Consider the following 17,623-nt stretch of genomic DNA (forward strand, 5'->3'; position numbering starts at 1 on the left):
AACTCACTTAAGTACTTAACAGCGATACACCATATGATTAATACTCAGCTTCTGACACACAAAGTTATACAAAAAAATTTTTATTAAGTACAGTTTCATATTTAGAGCTTCCAAGCTTACAAATGTGATTGGATATTTAGGATACATAATTTATTCTTAAAATACACAACTTATATACAGACATTAAAAACTCAGTCTCCAAAATGCTCAATAAAGATGTCTGGGTGACACTTATAGAATTGACCTAGCAATTTTTTCTTCTCTTTGGCAGAAAGTTTTGAATCCTCATCAATAGTTTTTAGTAAATTCAACAGCTCATCTTTGGTTGTCTTCTGCGTATTGCTGGAATAGTCACGTTGATCAATTCTCTGGCAATAAATATATCCTTAAAGTTTAAAAGTAAAAAGTTCAGTTAATGACTCAATTCCTCATATTTAACCAAAAAAAATCAAGCAATATTCTTGTCTTTATGTTTTTCTTCCCCATTTTGTAATATGCACTGAAGATGGTAAGCACCGCTGACTTTCTAACCCTTGTCAAGTTGCTTAGTCTGAATTACTCTGAGGAGAATGTTTTAAATTTGGTTGAAATTAAAGTCCAACTACTTATAGCAAAACATTTTCAAAAAACACCTGAAATTTGTCTTTGGAAGATCATGAAAACAATATTTCTCAGATTACCTGCATCTCTATTTGGATCTCTTCCGTTCTGTATGGCCATAAGCTTAACACTTACAATTTTATGTAGAGTTCCAGGAATCTTAAGAAAAAGAAGGGACATGGGACATTATCCAAATGCATTTTAATCTAGTGATCTATTACATAAGCTCAATTTAACTACTTTCACAATTTTACCTTAAAAACATCTTTCTGATGATCCATTAAAAAGAGTACCAGAAGATCTGTTTTGCCTTTGGATAAATTTTTATTGTCAACAATAGCTTTCGAGAATATCCTTTTCACAACCATTCGGTTGTCACTCTATAAAAATAAAACAAATATATCCAATAGTATATATTGAAGACACAAGTTTAATATAAAAGAGAATATTAAATATTAATAGCTATTATCCATTTCAGCATACTTGATGCTGAAGATGGAATAATCTAATACTTAATCTATAATTTATTAAGGATATTAAATACAACTAACAGTTAAACAAAAGACTTACTTCTTTCTGTAATTTAAACTCAGAAGGATTTGCTGCAACAGCCATGAAATACAGCAGTCTTCTAAATTCTTCTCTATTTTGGAAATCTAAAAGCTTTAGAAGGAGCTGGGTAGCTTCTAAAGCTATTTCCGTCTTCCCATTCACTTTAGCCAAAAGAAAAAACTGCTTTTAATTGACCAAATATGACTATATTAAAGGGAACAAAACTCAAGTTATAGTTTGAGTTAAAATGTGCACTTATTCAAAATTATTTCCAAAAGCAAAAGCAAGACTAGGAATTAACAATCATGGTGGATACCATAAAGGCAGCTTGTTCTCAAATTGGCAACTAACACCCTAAGTCCCTGTCATATAATATCTTCGGGCATTAAATCTAACTCTCAGCTTTGTGGATAAAATCCCATTCTGTTTTTCATTAATTCAGTACATTTGGGAGTATACCATGTGTACAAAACTCACATATCCAATTTTACTTGAGAAAAATAGGGGGAATTTTCTGAAACCTCCAATTTGTTTCCAACAAATTATGCAGCTCATTGGTAGAGAGACAAAGCAGAGAGTCTGCCATTTTGAAGAGACTGAACGGGCAGTAATGGTGGTGCTGGCAACTCTTCTAAAAGAAGAGAATTGCTGCTTTATGCTTAAGCTTCCGGTGAATGAGAGCAGCATTATGCTCCTGGGTAACCAGAAGTTTCTGCATAACTTTAGAGCTTGTTAAAGCCTCTTTCCAAATGACCTCTAGAAGTTTTTGAACAAACATACTTTCCATGAATTAATCCAGATCCACTCCCAGCTTGTAGTAGTACTATTTTGGTTCAGTTTGAGAACTAACTTTTTCTTGTTTCCTCCAAAAGATAAATGCTAGTATCCAATTAGATCTTACTTACCTAAGAGTTCTGCAATTCCATTATGAACGTCAGATAAGTGATTTAACAGAGGTTCCCTACTACTGTAATATCTGCCAATGGCATCAAACAGAAGTTCTTTCACTAAGTCTGTTCGGTCTGGTTGCTCAGGAAAGCTTCTGCTTATTTCCACCACCATCTGGTCTGGAAGGTATTCCAAACAGTCAATTGCTGCAGAGAGCCACTCATCTTCCCTATACGGGAGAGGGAAAGATTATTTAAAAGGCAAAGAATAACAAATATACACATGGTACCTAATTCACTAGCTATTTCATGCCATCAGGATAAATTTCTACATGAGCTTAAAAGATATGTATAGCTCTTTTTAATATGTAGCTAGATCATGTATCACATTTACAAGTTCAGTTTAATGTTTTCCCTTTATTTTTTCCTTTTTCACGAAAACAAACTCTCCACCACAATACAGAGGTGAAAAGAGCATACAAATTCAAACTCTGCTCTTGCTCTTCACATTTACAATGGAGACCCAGAAACTCCAAGTTACTTGCTCAGGCCTCAGGCAGGACTAGATCCCAGATCTGAGTTCTGGGCCAATATTTCTCCAACACAGTGTTGCTTACTTCAGAGCTCTGTATGATCTATTAGCTCTCCCTTTAGCTAGGACAGAAAAGTTTCAAACGTTTCAAAATAATTACACATCAGGCCTGGCGCGGTGGCTCACGCCTGTAATCCCAGCACTTTGGGAGGCCGAGCCAGGTGGATCACATGAGGTCAGGAGTTCGAGACGAGCCGGGCCAACATGGTGAAATCCCGTCTCTACTAAAAACGCAGAAATTAGCTGGGCATGGTGATGTGCCCCTGTCATCCAAGACACTCGGAAGGCTGAGGTGGGAGAATTGTTTGAACCCAGAATGCAGAGGCTGCAGTGAGCCGAGATTGTGCCACTGCACTCCAGCCTGGGCAACAGAGCGAGACCTCATCTCAAAAAACAAACCAACAAAATAATCAAATATCAATTATCATCTACAGTAAAATCCTGCTGAGTAACTTCAGAAAAATGTTAATTTCAAGAAATAAAGTAGCAAACTTTTAATATTCCATTTTTTATATCTATCTATCTATCTATCTATCTATCTATCTATCTATCTGTTGTTAAAAAGCATTCAATCATGTCCTCTACTGCCATACTGCCATGGACTCCGGACAACTAATTCAGCCAGGTGAGGTATCTCAGGCAGGTCATTTTACCTCTCTCGACATCAGCTTCAACTTTATATGATAAGATGATCTTTAAGGTCACTTCTAACACAAATTCTGATTTTGTATATAAAAATTAATAATTATAAGGCCGGACGCAGTGGCTCACGCCTGTAATCCCAGCACTTTGGGAGGCCAACGTGGGCAGATCACAAGGTCAGGAGTTCAAGACCAGCCTGGCCAATATGGTGAAACGCCATCTCTACTAAAAATACAAAAATCAGCCAGGCGTGGTAGCGCGCACCTGTAGTTCCAGCTATTTGGGAGGCTGAGGCAGAAGAATCGCTTGAACCCAGGAGGCGGAGGTTGCAGTGAGCTGAGATCATGCCACTGCACTCCAGCCTGGGTGACAGAGGAAGACTCTATCTCAAAAAAAAAAAAAAAAAAAAGAATTTAGTAATTACAAAATGTTTCACGTTCCTTTAGGTTATAGAAATGTGTTTTATCTGCAGAATTCAGTAACACATATGTTGGGATTAACTTTTTCATATAAGGCTTTAAGCTGCCTTTTGGCATTCAACTGTTTATAGTATTAATAGTTCTTTGGAACGTAGAATTAGTGAAGTACTAAAAATGTAATTGTATTCCTTTCAAACATTTTCATCCCCTTAACTAGACTGGAACACTATCTGCTAAGGCAAAATAATAAAAAATTAAGCTAGAAAAATCCAATAACTTATTTTAACCTTCAATAATTTTTATAGAAGAGCCTCAAAGTTATGAGTAATGCAGAACTCTTCCTTAAGGAAAAAAAGTCTTAATTCCCTCAGCATCTAAAGTTAAGCCTTCAAACCTTAGGATTCATATTCAAGAGAGTAGTAACTGGAATGAGAGAGTTACTTTCATTGTTTTGTTTTTTCTAAGACAGAGTCTCACTCTGTCACCCAGGCTGGAATGCAGCAGCATGATCTCAGCTCACTGCAACCTCCACCTCCCAAGTTCAAGTGATTTTCCTGCCACAGCCTCCCAAATAGCTGGGATTATGTGCCACCATCCCTGGCTAATTTTTGTATTTTTAGTAGAGTCGGGGTTTTATCATGTTGGCCAGGCTGGTCTCGAACTCCTGACCTTAAGTGATCCAACCACCTCGGCCTCCCAAAGTGCTGGGATTACAGGCGTGGGCCACCGCACCCCGCCTTATTGTATTTCTTTAATACAACTAGTTAACTAAATACATATGTAACAGACATTCTAGATACGTGATCAAAGGATCTCAAGAATCTGTCAAATCTGTTTCTACCAGGTCCCTTTGAGAAATCTTAAAGAGTTCAGACAGCTCTACATTTTAACAAAGATAAGAAGCTAAAGCATAATCATTTTTTTCACTTAATGTACAAGTTACATGTGAAACAAAAATGAATATGAAAAATGAAACAAATCTTTTTCTAATTTTGACTAATGTCATTTTGTTCTTCACATTCTCAAATACTGGTAATATTAACAATGCATATCTGATCCTATAGAAAAAAGAATAGAACAGATTATCTTAAAACCATTCTCTCAATCTACCTACAAACACACTCAAATTATTATATGTATTTCCACATACTGAGAGTCACTATAAGCCTTGAGAATCCCTCGATCCAGATAGTTACTGCTGTTGACCATGTCGGACTGCCTCTTAGATTGAGGAACTTTAGGTACAGCCTCTTGCTGTTTCAATAAGGAGTCAAGAAGTGGAAGATCTACAAGTTGTAGTAGACGCCCAATTGTTTCTTCTTGCCACACTTCATTAATAACTACACAGGAAAAATGACAAGGTGAAAAGTAACAATAGTTACTATATGCTCACCATAATATTTTTCTAAGCAGGTCTAAGCTAGTAAAATTTGTGGCCAAAAAGAAAGAAAAAGTCAACCTTATGAAGTGCTTTCTTATAACAAAGTAAAACAATCCAAGATTTGTTTAGAGTGTAGGAGAATAGGCTTTGGACAACAGGAATTCTTTTCATTCTTTGTACTGTAAAAAGCAATCTGTCAGAGATAAGAGATCAAGTCATGTAACATGTTAATAAGGACTTTGGAAGAAAGAATGATTCATTCAAGCTAAAAACTTGTTTGAAACTATTGGCTGCAGATTATTCCACTCAGGGTTTCCACAACTGGAATGGGGGAAAGGTGGAAATTAAAGTCATTAAACTATATTCCATTGCCGCAGACAAGGAAGAACTGAAGAATTCTGTTAACGTTTTAATGTAATTTTCAACTTTTATTTGACCTAATAAAATCTTAGGAAAAGAAATATCTGAAAGCATATTTTCAATACAAATCTGCATGCAAAACATCTCAGATCTGAACCTTTGCCAGCTGATCAGACAAAAGTCAGTGTTCAAGAGTTCTAACACTGATCTATTTGTTAAAGATAATAGACTTCTGTTAAAATTTAACATAAACAGCTTTAATACATAGTGCACTCTTTCTCTGTACTTTGAATATGTAAAATCTAATAAAGGTTAACATTTAAAAATTTTAAATAACTTTGAAGTTAGTCTTCTACTTCTTACTTTGCTTCATCTTTAGCTTACCTTGTGGAGACAAGGTTGCAGAGATATTTACATGAGGGGAGTTGGCAGGCTTTAAACTCAGATTTTCCCACAGGTCCTCTAAACTGGCTGATTTGATATCAGATGACTTAAATAATGCATCTGCATACCTAAAATGAATTTATTTCAGAAATGAACATTTACTAAGCCCACAGAAATATTTTAGTATTTGAGAGCTAAGAGTTTTCTACAGAGTTATGCATTTCAGAGCAAAACCACAACAAATCCAAATTCTAAGAGTAGAATAAATTATAAAAACACCCACCTTCTTTCTCAAGCATATTCTGTTCTCCTTTGAACATTTTCTTAGATTTAAGTGATTCGATGACTAAAATCTTAGTCGCCAGTTTAAAAATGCAATCAAACATAACTGAACTTCATTATGCGTACTGGTTTTATCAGTTATCTCTTTGTGGGGCATTCTTTGGTGGAGAAATTCTCCACCAAAGAATTTCTAAATACAGATCCACAGCCCTTTACCTGCAATTCTAAAACCCAAAAAGCTTTGAAAATCAAAGGTCTATTTAGAGCTCATATAGTGACAAAACCTGTCCCGAGACTATAATAGCTTTAATTTATCCCGGTAATATATTCTTTTGTTTACCACAGAAATATCATAATGCTTGATTACCAGATGTTGTCCCAGATGCCTCTAGGGATGTTGAACCATATATATGTACAACATAACTTTTCTAAATGCTCCAAAGTTCCAAATTCCTAAATGCATCCAGACCCAAAGATTTCAGATAAAGTATGTGAACCTGCATCTGAAAGTGTTGACCGTGCCTTACTTTATCCTCATATTTCCTTTCTACACAAAGAGGTACATTTTATCATGTTTTAGATTGGGTTAAAACATGTAAAAATGGGCCAGGCGCAGTGGCTTATGCTTCTAATTATTCCAACACTTTAGGAGGCCAAGATGGGAAGATCACTTGAGCCCAAGAGTTTCAGACTAGCCTGGTCTCGAACCATAATGGGATTCTGTCTCCACAGAAAAAGAAAAGAAAAAGAATTAGCCAGGCATGGTGGTGTATGCCCGTAGTCCCAGCTACTGGGAGGCCAGGGTGGGAGGGTTGCTTGAGCCCAAGAGGCAGACGATGCAGTGAGCTGAGATCACACCACTGCACTCCAGTCTGGGTGAGAGAGTAAGACCCTGCCTCGTCAGATCTGAATTATAAGAGCTTCAACTATACCTCTGTGTCACCACTGCACAGTTTAGCTGAGGGTAACAAAGGGGAAAAGGTAAAGTTGGCTTACTTCATGACAAATAGCTATAAGTTCATTATGCATTATCACCCACATCCATTTCAATCACTGGATTCCACAATTCTGTCTCCCCAGTTTCCCTTTAAATGATTCCTTCTTCTCTCCCACCTCAGTCTGGGTTTCTCTCTGCCTGCCTTCGCTATGTTCTCATACCAAGTGGTATGAAAACATTTTTTACACTGTAACTATAACCTGAAGCAGGAAAATCAAAGTGTTGTTGACTGCTTCTGCTAAATATAAAGTATGACTAGGAGATACCCAATAAAGTTAACAAAATTTCGTCGCACTTTATCAAATTTACCCACAGACCCATATTTTAGCCACATTTACTGCTAAAAAGCTAATATAAAGCCAGTTGGCATCTCATAAAAAGGTAGACAAAATCCTGTCAATATCCCCGTGATAATCTAACATTATAGACCAACCTGGAAGGTGAACATAGTTTGTTCTCTTTGCCTAACTGACTGTCTTGGTTAGGTATTGTGGTGAATCTATAAAGGCTGCAACTACTATCTTCAAATGTAGGTTTTTTGTCTTTTCCAAAGACTTTGGTTGGAATTGCTTCAAATACTTTGTAGTCCATAAGTGCTTGACACACTCTCACCACTTTGGCCCGAGGAATATCTACATCACCAAAATACTTATTCTGAATTAGGTGAGAAAAAATGACATCCACAGCTTCTGAACCAACAAAGCAGTCATTGTGCCGTTTTAAACGGTGCCTTCGTTTTTTCACTTCCACTTGTGTTTGAAGAGTGTTTATGATGCTGCTCCATACATATGTGGCTCCAAATGGCTTCTGAGCTACACTGAAACCTAGGAGAAAAATCATAGAGAAACTGGGATTTGGTACCTTGTTCATTTGTAATAAGGTCTAAGCAATCCTTAGACAAAAATGTAGTAATTTCCAAAGTTATTGATAAGGAGCAACTATGAGGGTAGCTTATTGAAATACTGCTTTAATAGCAATTCATTAAAAAATATGGTACTTATTATATGCCAAATACTGTTCTATATGCTAAGATACAACAGTAAGCAAAATAAGATCCCTGTTCCCAGAAACTTAAGACTTTGTAGGAAGACAATCCATACGTGTTAGATCAGTGCTGAGGAGAACAATAAAGCTAGATAAGATAAGGAATGCTACTTTAAATGGGATGTCAGGAAAGACCTGTGTGATAAGGTTATACCTGAGCGGAAACTCAAGTAAAACCAAGAAGCAAGCTGTGCAGACATCTGGGGAAAGAGCACATACCCTGAGGTGGGAGTGTGCTCTGGTAGGACAGGAGGTAGGTCAGCACAGCCAGAGTGGTGTGGGGAGGGAAAGAAGAACAGGAAGTTAGATCAAGGAGGGAGAGGGGCTGGCGTTTGAGACTGGGAGTTAGGACACATCAAGTAGGACCTTGTGGCAGTTACCAGTTATGTACAAGAATTCTATTACATGCCTTATGTAAATTATCTAATCTTCAATAGCAACCTGTGAGGTAGGTATCGTTTCCATTTGAGAGATGGAAAACAGAGTCACAGAGGTTACATAGCACTTCCAGATATTATATTGAAAGAGGTAGTACTGCGACTTGGCTCATGTTTTATATGACTTTGAAGCACTTATGAGTCATACACACACACACACACACAGTCACGCACCACAAAACAACATTTCTGTCAACAATGTACCACATATAACAGTGGTCCTACATAATTACAATGGAGCTTAAAAATCCCTGTTTCTAGCTCTTGCTGTACCTTTTCTATGTTTAGATACACAAGTACTTATCATTGTGTTACAACTGCTTACAGCATTCAGTACAGCTCTGCATGTTTGTGGCCTAGAAGCAACAGGCTATCCCACATAGCCTAGGTGTGTAGCAGGCTATACCATCAAGGTTTGTGGAACTACACTCTATGATGTTTGCACAACAATGAAATCACCAGACAATACATTTCTCAGTACATATCCCTGTCACTACACTATGCATGACTGTGTACACACACACACACACACACACACACACACACACAAAATCACTGCAGGAATAAACTAATATTTTTAAAGCCTCCTATGATGCAGGCTTATGAGTTAAACACTTTGTATGCAGGGTAAAGTAACAATTTGGTTCCTACCCTATAGGAGCTTATGACCTATTGCAAAGACAGTACGCACAGAAGTAAAGCAAGATTTTTGCCAAACACAAAAGGAGAAAAACAAACTTTCAAAAATATCCTATATTTTTCCTCATTGTAATTGGCAGATATTTGGAAATCAATAGGAAAGAAATCAGGTCTTGGGCTTTTGAAAACCGATGGAATGGATTACAGCGAATCACCCACTTGGTGGCTGGCTGGCTCTCTCCCTTTTTTCCTTTCATAAAGAGTTCTTCTCTCCCTCCCCTTTAACGTGTTACACTTTTTAGTGATCCTCTGAAAACTCAGCAATCCTAATTTAAGCCCCATTTATGTTTAGTTTGTTACTTCCTTTATTTTTACGATATTTTGGCAGAGAGGTTGAAGCTATTACTTCCTTTAAGATACTCTAAAAAGGAAAACCATATGCATGAGTACAATGGTAAGGAAAAAAGGAAATTATAATTAAAGAAATTGCTACTTGAAATTATCTTCCTACTTTTTTAGGCAAAATAGAATGTGTAAGATGATGAAAGCATAAGATAAGCTCCTGAAGGACATTATTAAGACTCCTTTACAGCCTGCTGAAGATAGTGAAACGTCCTCTCTACTAAAAATACAAAAATTGGCCAGGCATGGTGTCAGGCACCTGTAATTCCAGCTACTCAGGAGGCTGAGACAGAATTGCTTGAAGGTGGGAGACAGAGGTTGCAGTGAGCTGAGACAGTGCCACTGCACTTCAACCTGGACAACAAAGGAAGACTCCCTCTAATAAACAAACAAACAAACAACTCCTCTTAGTGCACTAGAGCCATAAATTATAAGTGGGTCATTTGAAATTCATCTCTTATGTTGCAATAAATACAAGGAGTACACTGAACCACTACACTGATTTCACTTGTAGCATAATTCTGTAGCTACTAGCAATTTAAACATCTTTATAGTGAAAATTAATAGCATATACACAAACACACAGCCCTTTATTGTTTGTTTGTATATTTCTAATACTAAAAGTAGATGGGTAATTTACTACCTACTTGCTCGTCGCCCAGGCTGGAGTGCAGTGGCATGATCTTGGCTCACTGCAAGCTCCGCCTCCTGGGTTCACGCCATTCTCCTGCCTCAGCCTCCCGAGTAGCTGGGACTACAGGTGCCCACCACCATGCCTGGCTAATTTTTTGTATTGTTTTTCAGTAGAGACGGGATTTCACCGTATTAGCCAGGATAGTCTCGATCTCCTGACCTCGTGAACCTCCCGCCTCGGCCTCACAAAGTGAGCGAGATTGTTTTTAATTGTCAAAATTGTATTTTAAATTTGAAGATATTTCACGAGCCAGTACTAAACAAAGATGGAAGGAATTGTTGCCAGTCTTCCAAATATAATGTGAGCTGTTTCAGGAACTGAATTATGGAGAACTGACTAAATAAATCAAGCTGTAATTAGACTTACTCTTGGTACAGTATTTAGTCTCTGTTGAACAGGACAAGAATGAGGAATCTGATGGAATCTCAAAGTAAGTCCACGTCATTCCTGGTATGCAGAACTCAGGAGTAGTTGTACTGTTTCCAGTCACAATGCCTAAACATTGTGAGCGACTAATATTCTTAACTTCCTAAAATACCAGAGATTATAAATAAGATTTAAATAAACAATTTCTGCTTAACTTTTCAAATCTTTATTATTAATAGCTAACATTTGAGTATTTACACTATGACAGGCTCTGTCTTCTCGCATTTAATTCTGATAAGCTTCTCTGTGAAATGATTATTAATAATCCTATTTTGAGGAAACTGAGGCTCCGTGAGTTAAACCTCCCCTCAGTTACGCAGCTAATAAATACATACTAGTTTTTCCTAGTACTTAAATATAAATATATGAAAAGTCAGCCACCAGATAAGTCGTTTAAGCATTAACCTTTCGCTGGAAACTTGGATTAAGTGAAACAGCTTTAAGAGAGCCAAGAGATAAAACAAACTAAGAACCCTTAATCAAGCTATTTAAAAACAGTAGTCACTACTCTTAAAATAAGGCAGGATATCATAAATTCTGTAATAAATAATACCATAGTACACAGGGTAAGACAGGAAAAGGAAGACATGCAAGATTCATACTTCGATCAGACTGCCTTTTAAGAACCAATGAGACAGACTTTTGGACTAGTTATAATAAAAAGATGAAACACATAAGTCATTAACACTTGAGCTACAAGTAGGTTAGTATACAAATCGTAAATGATAAGGCTGAGTCACTTATTAATTACAGATCAATAAGACAGCTGAAGAGGGCGGTGTAGTTGGCCTCAATGAGTAGAAACGGCTAATCTTCACAGAATAATTAGAGGTAAAGAATAAATTTCCCCATATTAACTTGTGGGAAATCAGGAGGTTTTGCAGGTTGAATAACACTGTATAAAAGATTAAAGAACTGATTAGAGCAGGATAGTAGGCACTTGTGAACCACAGGCTTCCAGAGTCCTCCAGGCATGATACAATACAGCCCTCACAGGTCCCCTCTGTTCTCACTGACCATCAATTCCCAACCATTGCATCCTGGGGAATTTCCCTTCAAGCACCACCACCTACAGACCCAAACTAGCTCATGTTCATACAGATGCTTTCATACACAACGTACCCTGGACTTGACAAGTAAATGTGCCAAAACTCATACCAGGATAACCTGCTTTTTTAAATGCTGACTTCACCAGTTGAACACATATCCCCTACATACTGGTTTGAAACTTATTTATCATCATCTAAAAGCTGAAATGAATATTGGTATAGCAGATCATGGCCCAGTAAGATGACTTACTGTGACTTCTAAACAGGATTTAAGAGACCAGAAATAGACAATGAATGTTTTTTAAGTCTTGCAATCAGAATTAAGGGTTCAGCTTGTCCTCAAACCTCACTTTCATATGAGCTAAACAACCTTTTGAAATCCATCACTATCTACATCTTGATGCTTCCTTACATTTTGTCAAGCATTTTCTTTTTTTTTCTTTTACTTTTGAGATGGTGTCTCACTCTGTCACCAGGCTGGAGTGCAGTGGCACGATCTCGGCTCACTGCAACCTCCAACTCCCTAGTTCAAGTGATTTTCCTGCCTCAGCCTCCTGAGTAGGTAGGATTACAGGCACCCACTACCACGTCCAGCTAATTTTTTTTTTTTTTTTTGTATTTTTAGTAGCGACAGGGTTTCACCATGTTGGCCAGGATGCTCTCGAACTCCTGACCTCGTGATCCACCCACCTCAGCCTCCCAAAGTGCTGGGATTACAGGTGTGAGCCACCACGCCCAGCCTGGTCAAACATTTTCTAAAAGCATCATGGGACAAATGGAATCAAAGAGTTTAGAGATCAGCTATAAAAACTCTGGATAAGAGACAATCTCTGTAAGTAGGTTTCTTCATCTACTGATAAAATAGTTGAACATAATATTTTAGGTTAGTTTCAGGTCTAAGCTGCCAGGCCAGGCACAGTGGCTCATACCTCTGATCCCAGGACTTTGGAAGGCCACCGCGGGAAGATTGCTTGAGGCCAGGAGTTCAAGATTACAGTGGGCTATGATTGCATCATTGTACTCCAGCCTGGGTGACAAAGTGAGATCCTGTCTTTAAATAAACTGATTATAGGAATGTAAAGACTGAAACTATGTTTCCTCCATTTAGATAAGGACACTGAACACCAAATATGGCAGATCCATAGGCAAGAAAGGAAGCATTTGGACAAATTTTACTGTACCAGATACAAAACCTTTTGGAAGGTTGCCTAATGAGGTTCAGAAATAATTTAATTATCTAGCCTACAACACATAGTCTTAAGCACTATATAAAACTAGGCTAGTTAACCTTCATTTTTCAAGCAGACTCATACTTATTTGCTTGAAAACAATAGCTATTTTTCAAAAGCTGCCCTTCACATGTATTTGAACTCTACCATAAAAAATTTGCCAACAGTAAAAGTTAAACTTCAGTAATAATCATCCTCGCTTCTAAGAATTCACACTAAATAATCAAGTTACAACAATTCCTTAAAAATGTCAACAAATTACATTTACCCCAAAATTAGGGATAATCAGCATCAACCATAATCCACCTTGTCAGCAACCCCAGCCTACTGTGAAAACCTATTTAAAGGGAAAACAATTGTATAATCACTTCTAATAGTAAGATTATATTAAACCTTTAGAAGTAGATCAATATACACATTATAAAATTGGATCCCAATGTAAGGTAAACATACACACAAAATTACTAAAACACACTACCTCTTAATGAACATATAACAATTTTTTTTTCATTCTTGGTCTTTAGACTGGACTTAAAAAAAAAAAAAAAAAAAAAAAGGAACTGAATCCAGACAGCTGATGTTTCTCCATAAAACTTTTAAGAGATGGTGAGCTAGTGCCCGATTTCTTTCAGATTTCCTAATAGTTCACAGAGATTTAAATTATTTAATTGCCTTACAGATTGCCTCAATATAATACAATTGGTTATCAATATCTGTCAGTTGCTAATTATTGCTAACTACTAAAAAACTTATTTTTTTTCGTTTTTCTTTTCTTTTCTTTTTTTTTTTTTTTTGAGACAGAGGATTACTTTGTCATCCAGGCTAGAGTGCAGTGGTGTGATCTTGGCTCACCACAACCTCTGCCTCCCGGGTTCAAGTGATTCTCCTGCCTCAACCTCCCAAGTAGCTGGGATTACAGGTGTGCACCACTACACCCAGATAATTTTTGGATTTTTTTTTTTTTTAGCAGAAATAGGGTTTCATCGCATTGGCCAGGCTGGTCTCAAACTCCTGGCCTTGAATAATCCACCTGCCTCAACCTCCCAAAGTGCTGGCATTACAGATGTGAGCCACTACACCCCATTCATAAAAAAAAAAATTTTAAAGAAAGGTTAACCCAGTGGTTCTCAATGGGTGATTATACCCCCCACAGGCCATGTCTGGAGACATTTTTGATTATCACAATGAGTGTGGGTATTGCTGGCATCTAGTGGGCAGAGGGATGCTACTAAACATCCTACAATGCACAGACAGCCCCCACAACAAAGAAAGCGTCACTAGTGCCAAGGTTAAGAAACCTTGGGTTGACTGAATACTGTTCAGACATGGAAACTTGTGCTAACACAGCAGACACAGTGCTAGGTGCTGTGACTACAAAGAATTAGACCAGTGTGGACTCTGCAGTCACAGGGACCTGAGTTCCATTGTTGGGTCCCTCATTTACTAATAACACAATCTTGAGCAAACTGCCTAACTTTTCTGTTGCAAAACAGAGCTAACTCCACTTCTCTACTCATTGCGAGGATCATGAGATAATATTTTAATGTCTCACAAAATGCCCAGAAATTGTATCACTAAAAACAAGAGGAGGAAACTGTCATAGTCTACAAGACTCAGTACATGACAACTCAATGTAATACAATATCTTGGATGGGATCCTGGAAGAGAACATTAAGCAAACACCAAGGGAATCTAAGTGTGGAATCTTCAGTTAATAATTATATGTATCAATATTGGTTCATTAATTATGACAAATGGACCATACTATTTAGTGAATCTATTCTAAAATTTTAAGTTTATTTTAAAAGTAGAAAGAAAAGGGAGGTATCTTTCTTCCTCTTCCTTCCTCTGAACTCAGAGGACACAGTCCCCAACCTTAGGAGTTTACCTTTTATTTACTCCTACTACCTGGATGATGTCAAGCTCTGAATAGTATTCAATCACATAAAGGCCACCAGGAGATGAGAAGACAAAATGTGACACATACCAGAGGATTTAACTTTTCATCAGAAAATAACACATCTATAAATCCTAAACCATTTAGGATTTAAGAGAATTTTAAGACAGATTTTTTCAAACGAGGTTTTAAAATATTACTCAAAGAATTGTCAAGACAACAAAGAAAAAGGACGTTTGTTGGATAGTAACCAAAATCTCATGAAAATATTAATAAATGTAAAGAGAATTGTGTTTATGGTGTTAAAACTGGACAGTTGTGACTGAGTGGAAAAATGTTCTATACTATGATCCCAACATTACAACACTTTTACTGGATATTGGTTCCGGTAGTCCAAAGTTTATTTTCCTGCTAGTTGGCATTAGAGGTGTCATGCTGAAGACTGTGATTGCCTCTGAAAAAAAGGGTGCAGGTAGGTAAAAGAAGTGTCTACCAACACAAAAAATTTAAAATATCTATGAGAATTATCAGCGAAAGCAGACATTGGTCCCTGCTTTAATTCACACAGATTAATGAGACAGCATATGGGAAGTACTTTGAGCGCCCTGGAAAAGTGATACCAGGCAAACTCAAAGAATTAGGTTACAGTATAAAGGGATAACAGGATAACAGACTACTTTCTTGTTTGTTATATTAAAAGACAAGTGTTTTTGACGTACTCGCTTAAGACTGGCATACAGATCTCATTTCTTGTACATAAATCAGGTCCCTGGTCATTACAGCCCCTTTAAGGTAAGGGAGAGTTACTAATCGGTGGAGAAACAAAAGTACGAAGCTGCCTGCCAGAGCACACAGAAAGAGAATGGCAAAGAACCAAGAACCGTGTGCTCCCATTACCTTGCTCACTGGGACTATGACAAGGCAACTAAAGGGTGAAAGAAAGGCTAACAAATGTTACCAGGTCGGGATTCCAGCGGTAGCAAGCAAAACGAATGAGAACAGCAGCCGGTCCCTTTCTGTCCACTGCAGCTGGTGTGCCGAGGGCAGCGGTTTCTTTCCTTTGACTCCTGATAACCAGCACTTCAACTCTTCCCTCTGATAGTTATCTACTTAATTTCTGAATACATACTTCCTTACACCATCTAAGAACCTGTTCACAAATGCCCAAAGCTCCAGAATTGGTATTTCAGCTATTAGAGAAAACAGGGTACCATGTTTTTATTTTAAGCAGGTGACATCTGGGAATTTCCTTCACTGAGTAAGTGGGCCCAAAAGATTTCTCAAGACTGTTCTCAATATCATTTGGTTTTAAACTCCCAAATGTCTTAGCATTTGTCTTCTCTTCACAACGTAAATCAAGGAGACATTCTCAATGTGGCCACTATGTGCTTATCTGGATCCCTTACATGAGAGCAGACTAAGGTCAATATTATGAAGTTTCTTAGAAAAGGACAAGTGAAAAATGGTCCTCTATCATAATCTGTCGTTAGCATTTTGAAGATTAAAAGGAGCATTAGTAAGTCAACCACAAGAGTGGGGCCACTGAGAAGCACCCATTTGACCCACAGGAAGGAATCACAGTTTCACTGTGATTGTTTTTACAAATGAAAGGCTTTTGTCAGAAAGGGAACCAATTCCTACAACATCCCAGACTGGAGCTCCAGAAAGGGGGTAAGTTATAACTTAACCAAAAGAAAAAAAAAGCCAAGTGTTATCTGAATATCTTAACAGTTATCTGACTCACCCCTATTAACTGAGTTGTAGATCTGCTATAACCAGCATTTTAGAAGTGATATCCGATTCTGCTCATGTGTTTGAACATTTAAAGAAACCAGGATCCTAAATCAACTGCCCCCAAAAGACACGATTAAGCCAGTGGCAGAATTTGCCAACTTCTCTCCTAATTTCATGTAACTATTTTTTTAGCCAAAAACTTCTATTCACTAAAATACGGCTTATACATAGAGTGTTAATAAATACCTTTTATGCCAAATTCCTGCCAGTAGAACTCACATAAACCTCTCATCCCTCCCAGGAAGAGTCTGAGGAGACAAGCTGACTCTTGACTCCTAGCAGTCTGGAGAACAAAGTGGGCAAGGGAGGCGCTCGGCCCCTGGCCATACTGTGCAGTCAAGGTTTGTGGTTGAGACAGGGGGCAAAGAACTACACAAATTCCAGATATCACACTTGTCACCGGTAGCACCGCGGAGCATATCCCGGGGCTCCACGGCGCGTGCTTGGCACGTTAGCGGGCGCACAGACCAACGCGCGGTGAAGGTGAGAGTTTGGGTAGACAGAAAGAAGCTGGGTTGTGCGGGCGGGGTCGGCAGCCTGCAGCCCACCAGCCAGAGAGGAACCCGATCCGCCCGCTCGCCGGGGGCGTTGGCCAAGTGGTGGCAGCTGTGCGGGGCTCGCCCAGCCGGCCGTTGCCAGGCTTAGGCGGCCGAACGCCCTACGCCGCCCGCCCCGCGCCGGGACCCAGCCCGCGCACCCCAGCCGGCCCCACGCCATCCCGGGTGGCGGTCCTCGGCACCTACCGGGAGGCCTGTGCGCGGGGCTGTGAAGAGCCGAGAGATTCAGCGCAGCAGCCTTCTCCCGCACGGTGGCCATAGCCCTCGCTCCCCGGACGCCAACTCCTCCAACAGCTTCACAGCTCACTGAGCGCCCGTCTGTTAACTGGGCGGGGCGGGGCTCACTGCAGGCCCCGCCC

The 17,623-nt window shown here is 38.6% G+C and overlaps 1 protein-coding gene across 1 annotated transcript; it reads right to left on the minus strand.

Moving 5' to 3' along the window:
- Positions 1–64: 64 nt before the first annotated feature.
- Positions 65–17,596, minus strand: DEPDC7 (DEP domain containing 7). Its single transcript, XM_015114567.3, has 9 exons — positions 17,451–17,596; positions 7,530–7,920; positions 5,818–5,945; positions 4,843–5,032; positions 2,058–2,269; positions 1,171–1,313; positions 855–980; positions 681–759; positions 65–385 (listed from the first exon to the last, which is right to left on the minus strand). Exons 1-9 carry the CDS (start codon positions 17,521–17,523, stop codon positions 192–194), a joined length of 1,536 nt encoding a protein of 511 aa, XP_014970053.2. The 5' UTR covers positions 17,524–17,596; the 3' UTR covers positions 65–191.
- Between the last annotated feature and the right edge of the window lie 27 nt (positions 17,597–17,623).

This window comes from Macaca mulatta, chromosome 14, assembly GCF_049350105.2.
Source record: "Macaca mulatta isolate MMU2019108-1 chromosome 14, T2T-MMU8v2.0, whole genome shotgun sequence".
Classification (NCBI taxonomy): domain Eukaryota; kingdom Metazoa; phylum Chordata; class Mammalia; order Primates; family Cercopithecidae; genus Macaca; species Macaca mulatta.

Bases quoted from the DNA above. Each gene is read 5' to 3' on its own strand.
- DEPDC7 (XM_015114567.3), bottom strand. From the start codon at position 17,523: ATGGCCACCGTGCGGGAGAAGGCTGCTGCGCTGAATCTCTCGGCTCTT. The intron at 2,270-4,842 runs GTATGTGGAAAT...TCTCCCGTATAG, and splicing joins AAGGCTTATAGTGACTCTCA to GGAAGATGAGTGGCTCTCTG. The intron at 386-680 runs GTAATCTGAGAA...TTAAACTTTAAG, and splicing joins AGATCCAAATAGAGATGCAG to GATATATTTATTGCCAGAGA.